This window comes from Cyprinus carpio, unplaced genomic scaffold (assembly GCF_018340385.1).
Source record: "Cyprinus carpio isolate SPL01 unplaced genomic scaffold, ASM1834038v1 S000006488, whole genome shotgun sequence".
In the NCBI taxonomy this organism is placed as follows: Eukaryota; Metazoa; Chordata; class Actinopteri; order Cypriniformes; family Cyprinidae; genus Cyprinus; species Cyprinus carpio.
Genome location: NW_024879162.1, coordinates 262,163 through 278,884, shown reverse-complemented (window position 1 = coordinate 278,884; position 16,722 = coordinate 262,163). Strand labels below are relative to the sequence as shown.

The window sequence follows — 16,722 nt, the reverse complement described above, 5'->3', positions numbered from 1 at the left end:
ACAATGCTTCTCTCTAGAGTTATTTTTTATAGCTTAGGCTACAATCAAGTTTATTTGCAATTAATGTCTTTCCTGAGGTAAATGTGACTTTACGTGACGTTGTGTTTTACTGGAGTCTTTCTGTGGCTGAAAAAAACACGTTTATAGTTTGTATTTTGTGAAAATATTTGAAAGAAAAATCTGATTGCTGGGCTTTTATCTCTGATTAAAAGTAACAAAGCACAAAGCTTATTGCGACTATTGGATGGCAGGCACGCTACAAATAATGAATGGAATTAAAGAAGTGAAATATTTCCAAGAATTTACACTGTCCTTCCAAGCAGATGTTAAACGGTTCAGTTTCTTTTAATAATCCCAGTTCATATGTAATATTTTACTGCATAATTATTACATGCTGTACAGAAATATATTTTGTATTCAATTACTGTCAACAGTGTGGTATGGGCTATATTCTACACCGAGCTTCGCGATTGGTATCGCTTATCCCGCCTGAAAAGACCATAAACATTACAGTTCACGTCTGCAGTAAGAATGAACTAACAGACATGAATCCTAACAACGAATAATGTCCGAGCAAATCATGAGTCTTCACTTTACACCTACCTCTGACTAGGCGTAAGATTTAGTCCCAGCCGTAGCACTACGCCGAGATGGTGCAACGGGTATAAATTCTATGCACGACTTAAAGTGCATTTTACGTCTGGCCTAGTCTTACGACCGGGTGTACGTCCAGCTGGTGCAACCGGCCCCTGGACTCCATCCCTAGGACTCACACTTCTGCGAGTAGCTCAGAGAAGAAGACAGACGGCTGAGGTCCTTCTGTGGATTCAGGTAACCCAATAATTCTTAAATTATTATAGTAGTTTCTAAGGCGTACATGCGCTCATGCTGCGAATTTGCGTGGGTCTCGAGCGAAGCTATCTTCAAGCCATGTTCTGTCACAGTGGCTCGAATTTGATCCAGCTTTACCTCAAGTGTCGAAACAGTGGCTTTAAAATTTGCAGAGAGAGCAGCCCGATGATCCTCCAGAAGGTTAGCGATAGCTGCCATGCTAAAATCTTTGCCGTCATCTCTGCACGCATCAACTTTCTGTTCTTTTTAGCCTTGTTTTGCTGATTTAGCTGCCATAATTCGATACTGATATGTGCTCTCCAAAAATTTTGTCCAATTGCAGTGAAAGAGAAATAAGTTGTGGGGTTTTAAGGAAGATATAGAATAAAAAGTTGCGGGAGCGAGACTCAACATCTGTCTACACCATCTTACCAAACCGGAAGTCTCAGTTTTAGTTATTTTAGTACAAGAAGTTAAATTAAACCGAACTTAGAAATGTTGCCTTGTCAACCAGATAAAATAATACCTGTAGTTTAATTTGATTAGTTTTAATATCTCTGTTTCCAACAAGAGCTTTTTTTAATCAGGTAAAACACTGAAGGTGTTGCATATTTTACCTGAAAATCACTCCTGGTTTCCAGGTTCAAACATGTTTTTTTTACCATCATCATCATTTTGAGGAAGAACAGCACACATTCATATTCTGTCCTGAAGAATGAGTCTGTCCCAGATCTGATTATTCATCGCTGAGGGACACTGGGACATTCATGACTATCAGCTGCATAAAATCATGAAGAATAATATGTAAATTAATAGGGAAATAATTTGAATGTCACACAAACACATGAGATGCTGGATATAAACAGAGACGAGGAATATGAAAATAATATCAATATTCATTAAACAATTACTATACCAAAAATATATTTGTGCTCTTTCAGACCTCAGCAGACTGTCTTTCAGGTCTCATTGAAGTCTCGACTTTATCTCAGATGTTTCCTCGGAGAAGTAAAAATGGACATTGCATAGACATCAGTTGTTTTTATTAAGAGATAGTTATAAAGACTGTAACCTAATCTAGACTCTAACCCAAACAGAAATGTTTTCTATTTTCAACTGTTTTATGAAGATCTCACCAAAACAAGATTTTGTCCTGTTTAACTCACTTATGGGTACAAATTTTTCCCCAAAATAAGTTTAAGTCAAGACAGCACAGGTGAATAGAGTAAAACATTTAACTAATAAATATCAGCATACTTCTCCAGTTGATTGATTACATTAAGAATTGAAGATCTGTATTACAAGTTTTCTGAAATCAAATGTTTAAATATGAAATTGAAGAACTGTCAAAATAAATATGCACTAATTTGCATACATTTCCAGAGCAGAAATCTGAATCCAGATTCATAATTATTGCTTGATTTTGTTGTTGATTTATCTTTTTATCGCTCCATAAATCAGAAAATTCTGCCAACAGACAGAAAACAAACACACTTTCACCATGTGTCTAGGAGTAAAATGTTGTATAAATCAGAGTAAACGAAATATGAACAAACCCCTCTATAAAAACCTTCAGAATAAAGAGAGGAATGAAACTCTAAGTTTTGGTGTGTGTGTAAGAGCTTCTGAAGTGGAGAAAAAACTTTTAAAGATATGTACTGGAAGTGAAATCTACAGACGCAAATAGATAAAGTGCAATAAATACAATACTTAAAAGTGTATTTTAGATATTCAGGCAAGAAAGGAGGAAATAAACCTGAAAAAAAAAGAGAGATATAAACCACAGAAGGGAGTTTTTCTGTCCAGGAAATTCAAAGCTGGGAGGAGCAGAAAGAGAGAAGTTCACTGATATCAGTCTGTCACACAAACACACAATCACTCCTGAAGCACAACAACTACAGGTAAGGAACTGTACACTGTAAAAACTGATCATAATTTAAAAAACAGAAGACCTAAAATCTTGTGGTGAAAACCTGTTAAACTGGTTAATGGTACGTTCCCTTAATATACAGTGAAAACTGTTATAAATCTAACAGGACATTTCATGTCATTTTACAGTACTTTTCTTTTAGCTATATCACTTTATCTGTGTTTAAGTTGGTTGTCGGTGTATTATAAAGGTAAAAACAGAACTTAGTACTTCAGCAGGTTGGTATATTAACATTATATCAGTAATTTAAATATTTACTTTGCATGTAAATGTTAACTTCATGTGTGTATTTATAACTGATGTAGAGTCTAATAAGCAATGATAAAGTAGAAATGACATGATCTGATGTTCTGGATCTGGTCAGATGTTCAGCGTCTGCATTATTTCTTGAGACTGATTTCTGTTTGTCCCTCAGAAATGGAGAGAATCACATGTATGTCTCTTCTGCTCACAGGTGAGTGAGTGCTTGACCAGTTCTAGTGTTGATAGTTAGTGTTAGTGCTGTGCTGAAAGTGTTCACGTGTGTTTGAATGATTGTGTAATCGTGTGTGTTGTTGAGGAGATTCAGCTGCTACTTTATTAAGTGATCTTAGTAAAATACTAAGATACTCCACTACTGTTCTAGCACTTCTTGTCTTGAATGTGAATGTGTCTCTCCTCAGCTGTGGTCAGTTCTTCTGCAGGAGCTCCGCGTCAGTATCACTTTGTGAATCAGAACCTGAGCTGGACTGAAGCTCAGAGATACTGCAGAGAGCATCACACAGATCTGGTCACTATCAGTGACATACAAGAACAGATTGACATTGAACAGGCCATAAATAGTAGCTCTGACCGTGTCTGGATTGGGCTGAAGAACACAAAAGTTGGTTTCTGGAGTGACCCTGCCTTCTACACAGAACATGAGTCTCAGTATAGGAACTGGGAATCAACACAACCAGGAGGAGATGGAGACTGTGTTTACATGGACTGTGGGAATGGACAGAATTGTGAGAATGAACACAAAGGACAATGGCATGATGTAGACTGTAGTACAGAAATGTATTTCATCTGCTATAATGGTAAGTTCAGCTGTAAGTGATCACAACACTCAGAAATGAGCTAAAAACACAGTTTTCATATCTAATAATAATACGTTCTTTTTGTTTTCGGTAAATGAGAGCAGAAAGAACAACTGTATTTTTCTTTTTTAATATAATTCCACTAGGAATATGATTCACTCTAAATAAATTTCAGACAAATGTCTTTCTGTTTTAAAGCCAGCAGTAAAGGATTCGTCTCTGGACAGGAGAAAAAGAACTGGACTGAAGCTCAGAAATACTGCAGACAGTATCACACAGATCTGGCCAGCGTGAGGAATCAGAGTGAGAATCAACAGATTCAGCAGATCACAACAGTTAAACAAGTCTGGATCGGTCTGCACAGACTCTGGGTTTGGTCAGATAACAGCACCTCCACATTCACACACTGGAAACCTAATAATGTTTACACTCGTCAGAACTGCACATTGATTGTTATCAGCGATGAAGGACAATGGACAGACGAGGACTGTTCAAATCAGCGTCCCTTTGTGTGTTATGATGGTGAGTAGATCAATCCTCTGAGCTGCTGTATGTCTACACGTCAAACTATTGTACTGTAATGTCATATGTTGCAATGAAACTTGTAGCAAAATTTGGTAGTTTATGTTGTTTCACCGTTGGCATCATCTGAGGTCCTTTGAGGGGTTGGCATCATCTCTTCTCAGGTGTTTGGTCATCTCAGGTCTTTGTAAGGGCTGGATCCAGACTGAAGCTTGTGTAAATCCTGGTTTGGGCTGATGATTGTGTGATTTTTTGTTGTGTAAAATATCACTGGCTCTTGTCTTTCAAAGTTTGTACAATGTTTTCTATCCTGATTTTCTTGCTTATCTGTTTGTTTCCAGATAAGCTGGTTCTGATCCGAGAGAATAAGACGTGGACTGAAGCTCTGAGACACTGCAGAAACATGGACATGGACCTGGTGTCGGTGGATTCGGAGCAGATGCAGCGGCGGGTGATGAATGTGACCTCGAGTGCCTCCTCTGCTCACGTGTGGCTGGGTCTGCGTCACTCCTGCACAGTGGGGATCTGGTTCTGGGTCAACGGTCAGACCGTGTGCTACGATCAGTGGGCTTCTGATTACGACATCGATCTGGACAAATGTGATGAGACGGTGAGATCCGGAGCCATCCAGACCCGTGATAATCACTGGATCAGCCGTCCTGAAACTGAAGAAATCAACTTCATCTGCATCAAGTGAGTGCTGGAGAGTCACTGAGTACATGTGATCCAGATTATTAATATGAAGCACTTGTGATTAGATTATATAATATTTTAAAATGCCCATAATCAGATGCCTGGTACTTATTGATCTTATTGATTACATATTCACACAATGGCATTAAATTATTCATGTGATCATAAAAAGTACTCAGAATACATTACTAATAATCTGTAATCTAATAGATTGTTACTAAAAGTTTTCATCATGTAATTTGTAATCCTTAATGGACTAAAATGATTTAAGTAACTACCCACTGTGTGTGAGTCAAATAACAGATTCAGTCAAGCCGTTTGGACTCAAATGATTTAATTCAGTTCTATTCAATTCATTTCAATTCAATTCAATTCAATTCCAGTTTATATGCTTTTTCACAATACATATTATTTCAAACCAGCTTCACAGGAAATGTATATTTCATTGTTAGAATCAGGAAGTTTTGTGTAATTGGACTCAAATGATCTCCATTTAAAGTCTTTTCATGTCTATTTGAACTTCTATCATGTTTTCTCTTAAGTTCAGTTATATGATTCAGTTTCATGACTCATGAGGTGATGGATACAAATATTTACTGTGTTTTCTGTCTTTTGGCATTATTATTGTTTTTGTTTGTTTGTTTAGCACATATTATTTAGTACTTACGACTTACATTTACTTTTGTTGAATCAATATGTTATGTAAACTCAAAATATGATGCAAAATACTTAAGATAGAATTACATGTGAGATCATATTTTACTGCTTTTGCATTTCTCTCTTTACTTGGAAAGAATACAAGAGCATTAAAATATTATTTTTCTTCCCATCTCATATATTTTCCATCACCATTTGCATTTAGGGACTTTCCTAATCCATCTTTTTAATAAACGTGACATTGTGGACTATGAGTATTTTGAGTGTGATGTTCCTCATTTGTAAGTTGCTTTGTATAAAATCATCTACAAAGAATGCATGTAAACATAAATGGATAAAAGTAACATTAAAACAGTGCTTACTGATACTCCAGTATTGCGGCAAATTATACAATAATGCAAAAAAACAAACAAACCTAGAAACACTTACAAAATAATGAAAAATTACATGTTTAACATGACATTTGTGCATATAATTATCCAAATAACCATCTGTATGTAAATGTATTTCTGAATGTCAGTGATTTTCGTCTTTGCTGGATTTCTGTCAGTTCATGTTTCATTCTATTCTCTTTTCCTGAGAAAATAAAGCTTGGCATCAAACCTCATTTGACACTGATGCCATCTTGTGTGAATCTGATCTCTTAGCATTAATTCTGAATGTACCTGAGGAAGATCAGCGAATCAGACTGGATTTGGTGTGGTTTTGGACAACCGGATGTAGTCTGGAGGGGTCTTAAACTCTAATGAGTTCACATTACTTACATTAAATATTAAAAAATTAAACATACAACGAACTAAATTAAACTAATCTAAATAAACTAACCTCTCAGCATCATTTCGGATTGTTTCCAAATGGATTTGAAAAGTTCTCAGATGTAAATGTGAGAAAGATCACGATTTTTACTAATTTTACATACTCTCCCTGTGCAGAAATTATATTTTGCATAAAGAACACAGTTAATTTTTACGTTTTCATTAAATTTAAGCACATTTAGTACTTAAATTCTTAATATTGTTGTCCTCCAAAAAATTGTAGCGTACAATTGTAAATATAAATTATGGCAATTAAAAAAAAATTAGGATTTACTTTAAAACATTTAGTCAGAACCTGCTAATAAATTTCACAAATGATTAATTAATAACACTGTTATTAGCAAATAACACTGAATTTCATGTGACTTTTTGAAAAATAGTATTTTCTTTTAAATACGCATTTTAATCATCTTTAAAAACATAATTTTTTACAGTGTAGCATTTCTTTACAGTGGAAACTATTATCATATTATTATTCATAAATATCTATTCTTTCCCACTCACAGAAAAGGGAATTTAATTTTAATAATCTTATTGGAACTAAAAATTCCAATTTATTAGAAAAATTTCTATTTATAAAATAGATATATATTTTCCTTATCTACAAAATCTATCTACATTTTAGCATCTATAATACAATGTTTTTATCTATGATAAATCAGTAATAATTTTTTTTTCTTTTTCCTGATCCAAATGTGTCCAGCTTTGAAAACACATCTGAAAGACTCATTATCCAAATAAGCGCTTCAGATGCACATGATGTTCCTGTCTAATAAAGGAAGGTCACAGCACATTTTTACAGTTTCCTGTGGTTTTTCATTACATCATCATCAGCACAACGAGCTTTTTATATAACACAGTTTTTATAACGGTATACGGTATTATCATGGTATTGAAATTTAATTTAAAAAAAGTGGTCATAATACAGTATAACAGGTTAAATAACTTTTTTTCTTATAACAAAAATAACTGAACATTTAAATACAATAAAGCAATACAGAAAAATATATAAAGTTAAAAGTTTTACACATTAAAGTGCAAAAGAACTATAAAGACCAATAGGTATCACTTTACAATAAGACATCATTAGTTAACCTTAGTTAATGCATTAACATTCAAGGCAAAGGCAAGGCAAGTTTATTTATATACCACATTTCATACACAATGGTAATTCAAAGTGCTTTACATAAAAGAAAGTAAAAAAAATCATGAAGAAAAATAACCTCAAAAATAAAACAAGCGATTTAAGAACTTTGAAAATGATTTAAAAATGGACTTAAAAAGAATTTAAGACAGTTTAAAAATAGAAAATGATTTTACATAAAATAGAGTGCAATACATAAAATATAGTTTAATTAGTTCGGACATCGCATAGTGCTCATTCAATACAAGCACAGCTAAACAATGAGCAATAGCTACATTTGCTATAGAAGTTATTAATCTTTGTTAAAAAATACAAGTCTTAGTTCATGTTAGCTCATTAAATAACACAGCTGCAACTTTAAATTTTAACAGTGTTATTAAATATTGGAATACCTAAGATTAATGAATGTTCAGAAGAATTTTTCATTGGCAGTTTGTTAACTAATGAAGCCCTAATGTAAAGTGTGAATGAACAATAAAGAATCAGAAAACTTTCAAACCTTATCTAGGGCATGTAGTAGTCCAGATTAAAAAAAAAAAAAAAAAAAAAAAAAAAAAAAACGTTTGAAAATAAATAGCATATTAAGTCTAAATATTTAGGTATTTGGCGCTGTGATGGAGACCATAGCAAATCCACAAATCTGAATGGCTATTTAAAATGATTTAAATATGGTTTAGAAAGTAGCAGGTGCTTTATTTATGGGGCTTCCAGGGTAAGGGCTGCATTTTAGCGCCATCTGCTGTCAGAGAGTGAATGTGCTATCATTCAACGTCTCTCACGTGTTCCCCATGTGCTTCTCGTGCGTGCTTGTTTACATCAGAGCGCACAAGCTCTTTCAAGCAGCATACAATGTTGTTGTGCATTTTGACCAGTTGATGGGAATAGTATTCTTTAAATGCATTCCAAATTCTGAATAATTTGTAATATATTATTGTTCACGATATTTAGAAGTGCCCACGATAACAATATCGTGCATAGTCATTACCGTGATATATCGCATTACCGAATACCACCATGTGACCATAAAAAGTACTCAAAAGACATTACTAATAATCTGTAATCTAATAGATTGTTACTAAATAAAGTTTTCGTCACGTAATTTGGAATCCTTAATGGACTAAAATTAAGTAATTTCCCACTGTGTGTGAGTCAAATAACAGATTCAGTCGAGCCGTTTGGACTCAAATGATTCAATTTGATTCAGTTCGATTCAATTCATTTCAATTCAATTCAATTCAATTCAATTCAATTCCAGTTTATTTGCTTTTTCAAAATACATATTATTTCAAAGCAGCTTCACAGAAAATGTATATTTCATTGTTAGAATCAGGAAGTTTTGTGTAATTGGACTCAAGTGATCTCCATTTAAAGTCTTTTATTTTATTTTTTGTTTGTTTGTTTTTTCATTATTAGAATCAGGAAGTTTTGTGTAATTGGACTCAAGTGATCTCCATTTAAAGTCACATTTACTTACATTTACTTTTATTGAATCAATATATTATGTTGATGTTCCTCATTTGTAAGTTGCTTAGTATAAAATCATCTACAAAGAATGCATGTAAACATAAATGGATAAAAGTAACATTAAAACAGTGCTTATTGATACTCCAATATTGCGGCAAATTACAGTATCTACAAATATATACAATAATGCAAAAAAAACAAACAAACCTAGAAACACTTACAAAATAATGAAAAATTACATGTTTAACATGACATTTGTGCATATAATTATCCAAATAACCATCTGTATGTAAATGTATTTCTGAATTTCAGTGATGTTTCGTCTTTGCTGGATTTCTGTCAGTTCATGTTTCATTCTATTTCTCTTTTCCTGAGAAAATAAAGCTTGGCATCAAACCTCATTTGACACTGATGTCATCTTGTGTGAATCTGATCTCTTAGCATTAATTCTGAATGTACCTGAGGAAGATCAGCGAATCAGACTGGATTTGGTGCGGTTTTGGACAACCGGATGTAGTCTGGAGGGGTCTTAAACTCTAATGAGTTCACATTACTTACATTAAATATTAAAAAATTAAACATACAACAAACTAAATTAAACTAATCTAAATAAACTAACCTCTCAGCATCATTTCGGATTGTTTCCAAATGGATTTGAAAAGTTATCAGATGTAAATGTGAGAAAGATCACGATTTTTACTAATTTTACATACTCTCCCTGTGCAGAAATTATATTTTGCATAAAGAACACAGTTAACTTTTGGCACTGTGGCATTGTTTTCATTAAATGTAAGCACATTTAGTACTTAAATTGCAAAAAATTTTTAGCGTACAATTGTAAATATAAATTATGGTAATTAAAAAAAATTAGGATTTACTTTAAAACATTTAGTCAGACCCTGCTAATAAATTTCACAAATTATTAATTAATAACACTGTTATTAGCAAATAACACTGAATTTCATGTGACTTTTTGAAAAATAGTATTTTCTTTTAAATACGCATTTTAATCATCTTTAAAAACATAATTTTTTACAGTGTAGCATTTCTTTACAGTGGAAACTATTATCATATTATTATTCATAAATATCTATTCTTTCCCACTCACAGAAAAGGGAATTTAATTTTAATAATCTTAATGGAACTAAAACTTCCAATTTATTAGAAAAATGTCTATTTATAAAATAGATCTATATTTTCCTTATCTACAAAATCTATCTACATTTTAGCATCTATAATAAAATGTTTTATCTGTGATAAAATCAGTAAAATTATCTATAATAAAATATGTATTTTCTTTTTCCTGATCCAAATGTGTCCAGCTTTGAAAACACATCTGAAAGACTCATTATTCAAATCAGCGCTTCAGCTGCACATGACGTTCCTGTCTAATAAAGGAAGGTCACAGCACATTTTTACAGTTTCCTGTGGTTTTTCATTACATCATCATCAGCACAACGAGGTGCGATCTAGAGGAAGACTGCCCACACGTCCTGAAGATCTCACTTTCAATTAAATCTGCCCACAGAAGTGCTGTGATTGTCTCACAGGGGAAATTAAAACATCTATATTAAACATCTGTATAATAAAAATTAATATCAGCGTCCGGCAACGAGCTCAGATTACAAAAGAGCTATGTTCCAGTCCGTCTGCCTGTGGTCGGACACAAATAGATGTTTATAGGGGCTCCGTTACGTTCATTAAACACGCAGCGTCTGTCTGCCGGCCCCCGCATGTCGGGAAGCTGGTTTAAATGCCGTCTGTGAGATCGAGAAGATCCAGACGACCTTCAGCTCGTGATCTCCTGCTGTCCTCCGTGTTTCACTACCCGAGCGCTTCGGGTCGATCACAGGTAAGAACCAATCACCTGCTCGTAATCAGAGTGTCTGCAGGCTTTATCAAGATCATTTTAAGACTTTTAAGACTTTTTTAGATCACGTTGAGAAAGTTTAAGACATGAATTAAATACAAATGTCTTGTTTTCCAGTACAAATGTCTACAGATTCTTAAATCAAGAGAAGCAAAATGACTGACGATATGAAGTCTCAGTTTCTGAGAAATTGATCAAAAAAAGTGAGTTTATGGATTAAACAAGAACAATATCCAAAAATCAACTCAACGGGTTTTCATTCTCCATTGGCAGATATTTTTCTTGTTTTAAGCATAAACAAGACTTCATATCTTAATTTTGCATCTCAAGTAAATGTACGTATCTTGATTAAACGATGTTTGCTCTGGAAAACAAAAACTCTGAGGAAGATCATTTTTTTGAAGTGCATGCAACATTTAATGCCACGACTTTATGAATTTAAGACCGTCTGCTCTGATTTATGACCTTTTTTTTAGGCCTTAATTTGTGAAAGGTTGAGTTAAGACTTTAAGACCCGCAGAAACCCTGAAGATTCCTCATTAATTGCTCAAGGATGAAGATTGCTTTGCTGGTTTTGGTTCTTCTGGCGTTCGGACACTCGCTGCCTGTAAGTGTGTGTTTTACTTTCTTCCAGAAAACGATCTGTTAAATGAAGTGCAGTTTAAAGTCTAATATCAGAAATACTCCAAGCTCACAAACATGAATCTCACTGAATCGAATATGAAATGTTGAAGTAGAAGAACTGAAGTAGTACGTACCTGGGTCTCTTTTGTTATAGTATTAATATTTGAGGGGAAAATCAGGACATGATGCTAAATCAACATCACTGTTTTTGTCATGATACAAATAGATGCAGCGGAGGAGAGTAACAAGATCAGAGAGTTCAGAAGACAACGGGGTATGAAACACACACACACACACACACACACACACACACACACACACACACACACACACACACACAGAGAGAGAGATATAAATACACACACACAGAGATATAAATACATACACTCACACATACACACACACTCACATATAAATGCACACATACATAAAAACATGCACACACACATTCATCACACACACACTCACACAGACACACACACTCACACACACACACACACACACACACACACACACACACTCACTCACACACACACACACACACACACACACACACACACACACACACACACACACACACACACACACACACACACACAAAAACATGCACACTCAAACACACACACACACACAAACACTCACACACACAAACATAAACACACACAAACATAAACACTCACACACTCACAGAGACACACTCACTCACACACACACACACACACACACACACACTCACACAAAAACATGCACACTCACACTCTCTCTCACACACACACACACACACACACAAATAAAAACATAAACACTCACACCCACCCACCCCACACACACTCTCTCACACACTAATTTGACTATTGTACAGGGAACTCACTGTTTCCATACTAAGATATTTGATATGACTGAAACGTACCTGTAACACAAACCCGTCGACATTATTAGATTTTAGGTTTATTAGGTTTCCCTTCGTTAGCCTCTCTGTCAGAAACAAAACCAGCTCAAATCTGATGAGTTTCTGATGCTTTTCAGAACGACTGCGAGAAGAAAGCAGAGGAGGAAGAGGAAGAAGGAAATGGAGATGAGGAAGAAGGAAATGAAGATGAGGATGAGGAAGGAGATGACGAAGATGAGGATGATGAGGAAGGAGGAGATGAAGAGGGTGATGGAGAGCAAAAGGAAGGAGGAGATGAGGAGGATGAAGACGGCAGTGAGGAAGGAGGAAGTGATGAGAGTGCTGGAGCTGATGAAGAGAGTGAAGACGAGCAGAATAACGAGGAGAGCAACGGAGAGGAAGAACAACCCTCAGAGAAGATATCATTAGATAATGAATCAGATCAGAACACAGAATCAAGTGAGGAGTAGAATAATGAGGAGGGGAGCGGAGGGGAGGAAGAACTGTGAGAAGTTATATTAAAGTGTCTTAAAGTTGAAGTTTGACAAACTTCCTTGTACACTACCAGTCAGAAGCTGTTCGATTTTTAATGTGTTTTAAAGTAGTCTCTTCTGCTCATCATTTTGAGTATTTATTGACATGCCCAGAATACATTTTCGCAAATAGACGTAAAATTGCTCACCGAATATTTTTAGTCGGGAAATTTAGAAATAAACTGTTAATTCTATTTGAATATGTCTTTAAACTGTAAGCTTTTCTTAAACGCATGTGCAGCTGTAATGTCAGCATCCCATACTGTCCAGTCTTCAGGTCACATGACTAATTCAGAAATCATTTAATAGTGATGATTGATTTGATACAACAAACATTTCTGATTATTATTATTAATAATAATAACAACATTTAAAACAGTTGAATAAACTTTTTCAGGATTCTTTGATGAATAGACAGATCAAAAAATTAGTATTTACCTGAAATAAAAAGCTTTTGTAACATTATACAAAAGGGGGGAGGGGGAGAAACTATAGAAATTAACACTTTCATTTAGCAAGTGAATTGATCAAATTGATGATGATAAATGGAACATTTGCTTTAATAATGTTAAAAAAATATTTCTATTTCTGGTAAAATGCTGTTTTTTTTTTTTTTTTTTTACTTTACATTCATCAAAGATGTCTCTGCAAACCTGCATTTTATTCTTAAAATTATCCTCAGCTGGTTTTAAATATTAATAAAAAATACTTTGGTATAATGCAAAAAGGTTAATATAATTTCTGAAGATCATGTGACAGGTAAATAACTAGAAGAATAATAGCGTGCAATAAACTACAGTATTTGCGCTACAAAACTTTATGAATATAATGTTAATGGTGTGTAATTAGATGAATTATTTGGTGTAATAAACTAGTGTGTTTGCGATTGTGAATTTAAATTATATTAAAAAATAAATACTAGAGCTATTTTGACCGCGTGTGCAGATAGTTTTGTTTTTGATATTGTTTCAATTGATTTTGATTTTAATGTTTAAGAATGAATCTGAATTGACACAAAAGTAACACATTTTTATTGAAGTGCACCATACAGCACGTGCGTACATTCATAAGAATCTAATCGATATCTGATCAATACAGATGATCAGCTAACTAATCAGAAAACTGAGGTCACGGGACAGCACAGAGTCGATTGATAGCAGATGCTGCTTCTTGATTGGACGACAGTACGACTGTCATAATTATGAGAGTCACTGCTCTCGATAATTACTGCTCACATTCATAAGAGTCTCATTATCACTTGGTAACAAAAAAAGAATCTCTTCTCAATCATAACTGTTAATTAACAATTAATTTACGAGGAGATGATGTTCAGTGGTCTCTGGAACATCACTAGAAACGTGTTGAGCAGACTCGAGTTGATAAATAGACGCCGAAGGCCGTGTCTGGAGCTCTAGAGCGGGTTGTCGATGTTCCAGACGTCTCCGCTGAGCGCGTTCGCGGCGCCCTGCAGCGTCCAGGTGAAGAGCGCCAGCTGCCGGCGGAAACGCGCCTCGTTGAACAGGTGCGGCGCGGAGCGCAGGAGCGACACGTGATCGGCCAGAGCGCTCAGAGTGTGATCGCCGCGGCCGTTAAACACGTGACGGAACGGCGTCTCCACCACCGACACGTACTGCGACAGGAAGTAGTACTCCACCTGCGCCAAACAAACACACGCAGGTTTACTCTCGCTCATGTCCATCCAAACCCGTGTTACCTTCTTCCATCAGTGGAACACAGAATATATTTTGTAAGATGTCCAGACTTTCTGATCTCTCAGTTCAGATTTTTCTATTATTTCATGAGTTTATGATATATTATTTTTTGTTTTTTTTGCAGTATTTATTTTATCTTGGTTTATAAGCTTGCAATTTTGAGAACAAAAGTCTTACTCTCCAGCTGAGCTGAGTTTTTCTCGCGCAATTGCAATGAAACTGCCTGACTCAAACAGCACCTTAAAAGTCCCGCGATTTTTAAAATCACAGATGCAAAAATCAAAAAAAATAAATTTTTGCGATCTTTTTACTCACAGTTCAGATTTTTTCCTTTTTTTTTTTATACAAGTTTGAAAACTTTATCGCAATCTCCTAATTCTGAGTTTTGCTTTCCTCTTGGAGATATCTCCAACCTCAAACAGTTTCATCACTTCCTCATAATTCTGAGGAATGAAAATCACAATTAACGTCGCAATTTTTAAAATGCATGAAACAAAAAAAAAGAAAAAAGTTATTACGACTTTTTATCTCACAGTTCAGATTTTTTTTCTGAAATGTTAACTATTGCATTTTATAACTCTAGATATAAATATACAATAATATATACAATAATTATATACAAATATAAAAACAAAAGCTTACTCGCAATTGCAATTCTGAGGAGACACAATAAAAAATAAAACTTATTTTTTTATCTTTATACAGTATCTCCCAATTCTGAGTTTCTTCCTCGCAATTCTTAGGAATAAAAATCAGAATTTAAAGATGCTGCACAATTAAAGTCACAATTTTTAAAATGCATGAAAAAAAAAGTAATTACGACTTTTTATCTCACAGTTCAATTTTTTTTCTGAAATGTTAACTAACTATTGCGAGTTTATAACTCTATAAAATTTATTTATTTTATTTTATTATTTATATTTATGCATTTAGCAGACGCTTTTACTTTCAACAAAGTGACTTTGCATTCAGGCTATCAATTTTTACCTATCATAATGTTGTTCTCAGCTAAGGGTTGGGATCGAACCTCCAACGTTGCGCTTGTTAATGTCACATTCACACGTGTTTTTGCTCTACCACTTGAGCTACAGTTCCAATGAATATGTGCGCTGAGGCACCAGGAGCAGATATAAATATACAATTTTGAGAACAACTTTTTTTTTTTATCTTTATATCTCCCAATTCTGAGTTTCTTCCTCGCAATTAATAAGGATTAAGAATTAGAATTTTATGATTATTTAAAGTTAAAGTTTTGAAAATGTATGAAACAAAAAATAAAAAGTATTTGCAACTTTTTATCTCAGATTTTTCCTGAGATGTTAACTCACTATTGTTTATAACTCGAGATATACGATTTTGAGAAGTCTTGTTGTGAGTTTATGACTAAGATATACATTTGCAATTCTGAGAAAACACAGTAAAAAATTATCAATTTCTTGTTTTTCCTTGCAATTCTGAGGGTGATGGGTGTGAATTTGTTGGGAATCAGAGTATTAATTGCACAGTTGTGGTTTGTAATCAGGTTTAATTTTTGAAATTTTGACTTATCTCACAATTCTGACTTGTTCCTCACAATTTGGAGTTTTTTTTTTTCAGAATGTTAACTCGAGTTTATAACTCTAAAAAATAAACTTTCAATTCTGAGAACAAGAGATAAAATAAACTGATTACGAATCTCACAATTCTGGGGGAGAGGAGGTTTGGTATTTGAATTTCGACTTCTTTGTACAGCAATTCTAGGGGGATAAAATCACAATTATGAGATGTGCAAAAGTGTATTGCGACAAGTTGAACATAAAGTGACATAATACGAGAAGCTATTTTGTCTGAGAACAAAAGTGTTATTGCGAACTTGCATTTTTGTGAAGGTATGGAATAAAAAAATAAAGATAATTGGAACTTTTTTCTGAATTCTGTTTTTATATTTTTTTCAGAATTGAGATAAACACATGCAAATTTTGAGAAGGCATGGAACAAAAA

The 16,722-nt window shown here is 34.2% G+C and overlaps 2 protein-coding genes and 1 long non-coding RNA gene across 3 annotated transcripts in view; 2 read left to right on the top strand and 1 right to left on the bottom strand.

Annotated features, from left to right (window-relative positions):
* The window catches only part of LOC109110409 (C-type mannose receptor 2-like), a 32,189-nt gene extending 26,553 nt beyond the window's left edge, over positions 1–5,636 (top strand). The window contains exons 4-6 of the mRNA XM_042754297.1: positions 3,424–3,819; positions 4,018–4,341; positions 4,683–5,636. Of these exons, the coding sequence (XP_042610231.1) occupies positions 3,424–3,819; positions 4,018–4,341; positions 4,683–5,038 (1,076 nt within the window). The 3' untranslated portion in view covers positions 5,039–5,636. The remainder of the gene's footprint in view (positions 1–3,423; positions 3,820–4,017; positions 4,342–4,682) is intronic.
* Positions 5,637–10,915: 5,279 nt separating this feature from the next.
* On the top strand, positions 10,916–12,716 carry LOC122143706. Its single transcript, XR_006159325.1, has 4 exons — positions 10,916–10,966; positions 11,461–11,591; positions 11,835–11,882; positions 12,635–12,716. It is a non-coding gene; the product is annotated as an uncharacterized LOC122143706 (long non-coding RNA).
* Positions 12,717–14,038: 1,322 nt separating this feature from the next.
* The window catches only part of tfr2 (transferrin receptor 2), a 13,424-nt gene continuing 10,740 nt past the window's right edge, over positions 14,039–16,722 (bottom strand). Inside the window, exon 13 of the mRNA XM_042754301.1 lies at positions 14,039–14,684. Coding sequence (XP_042610235.1) covers positions 14,442–14,684 — 243 coding nt within the window. The 3' untranslated portion in view covers positions 14,039–14,441. The remainder of the gene's footprint in view (positions 14,685–16,722) is intronic.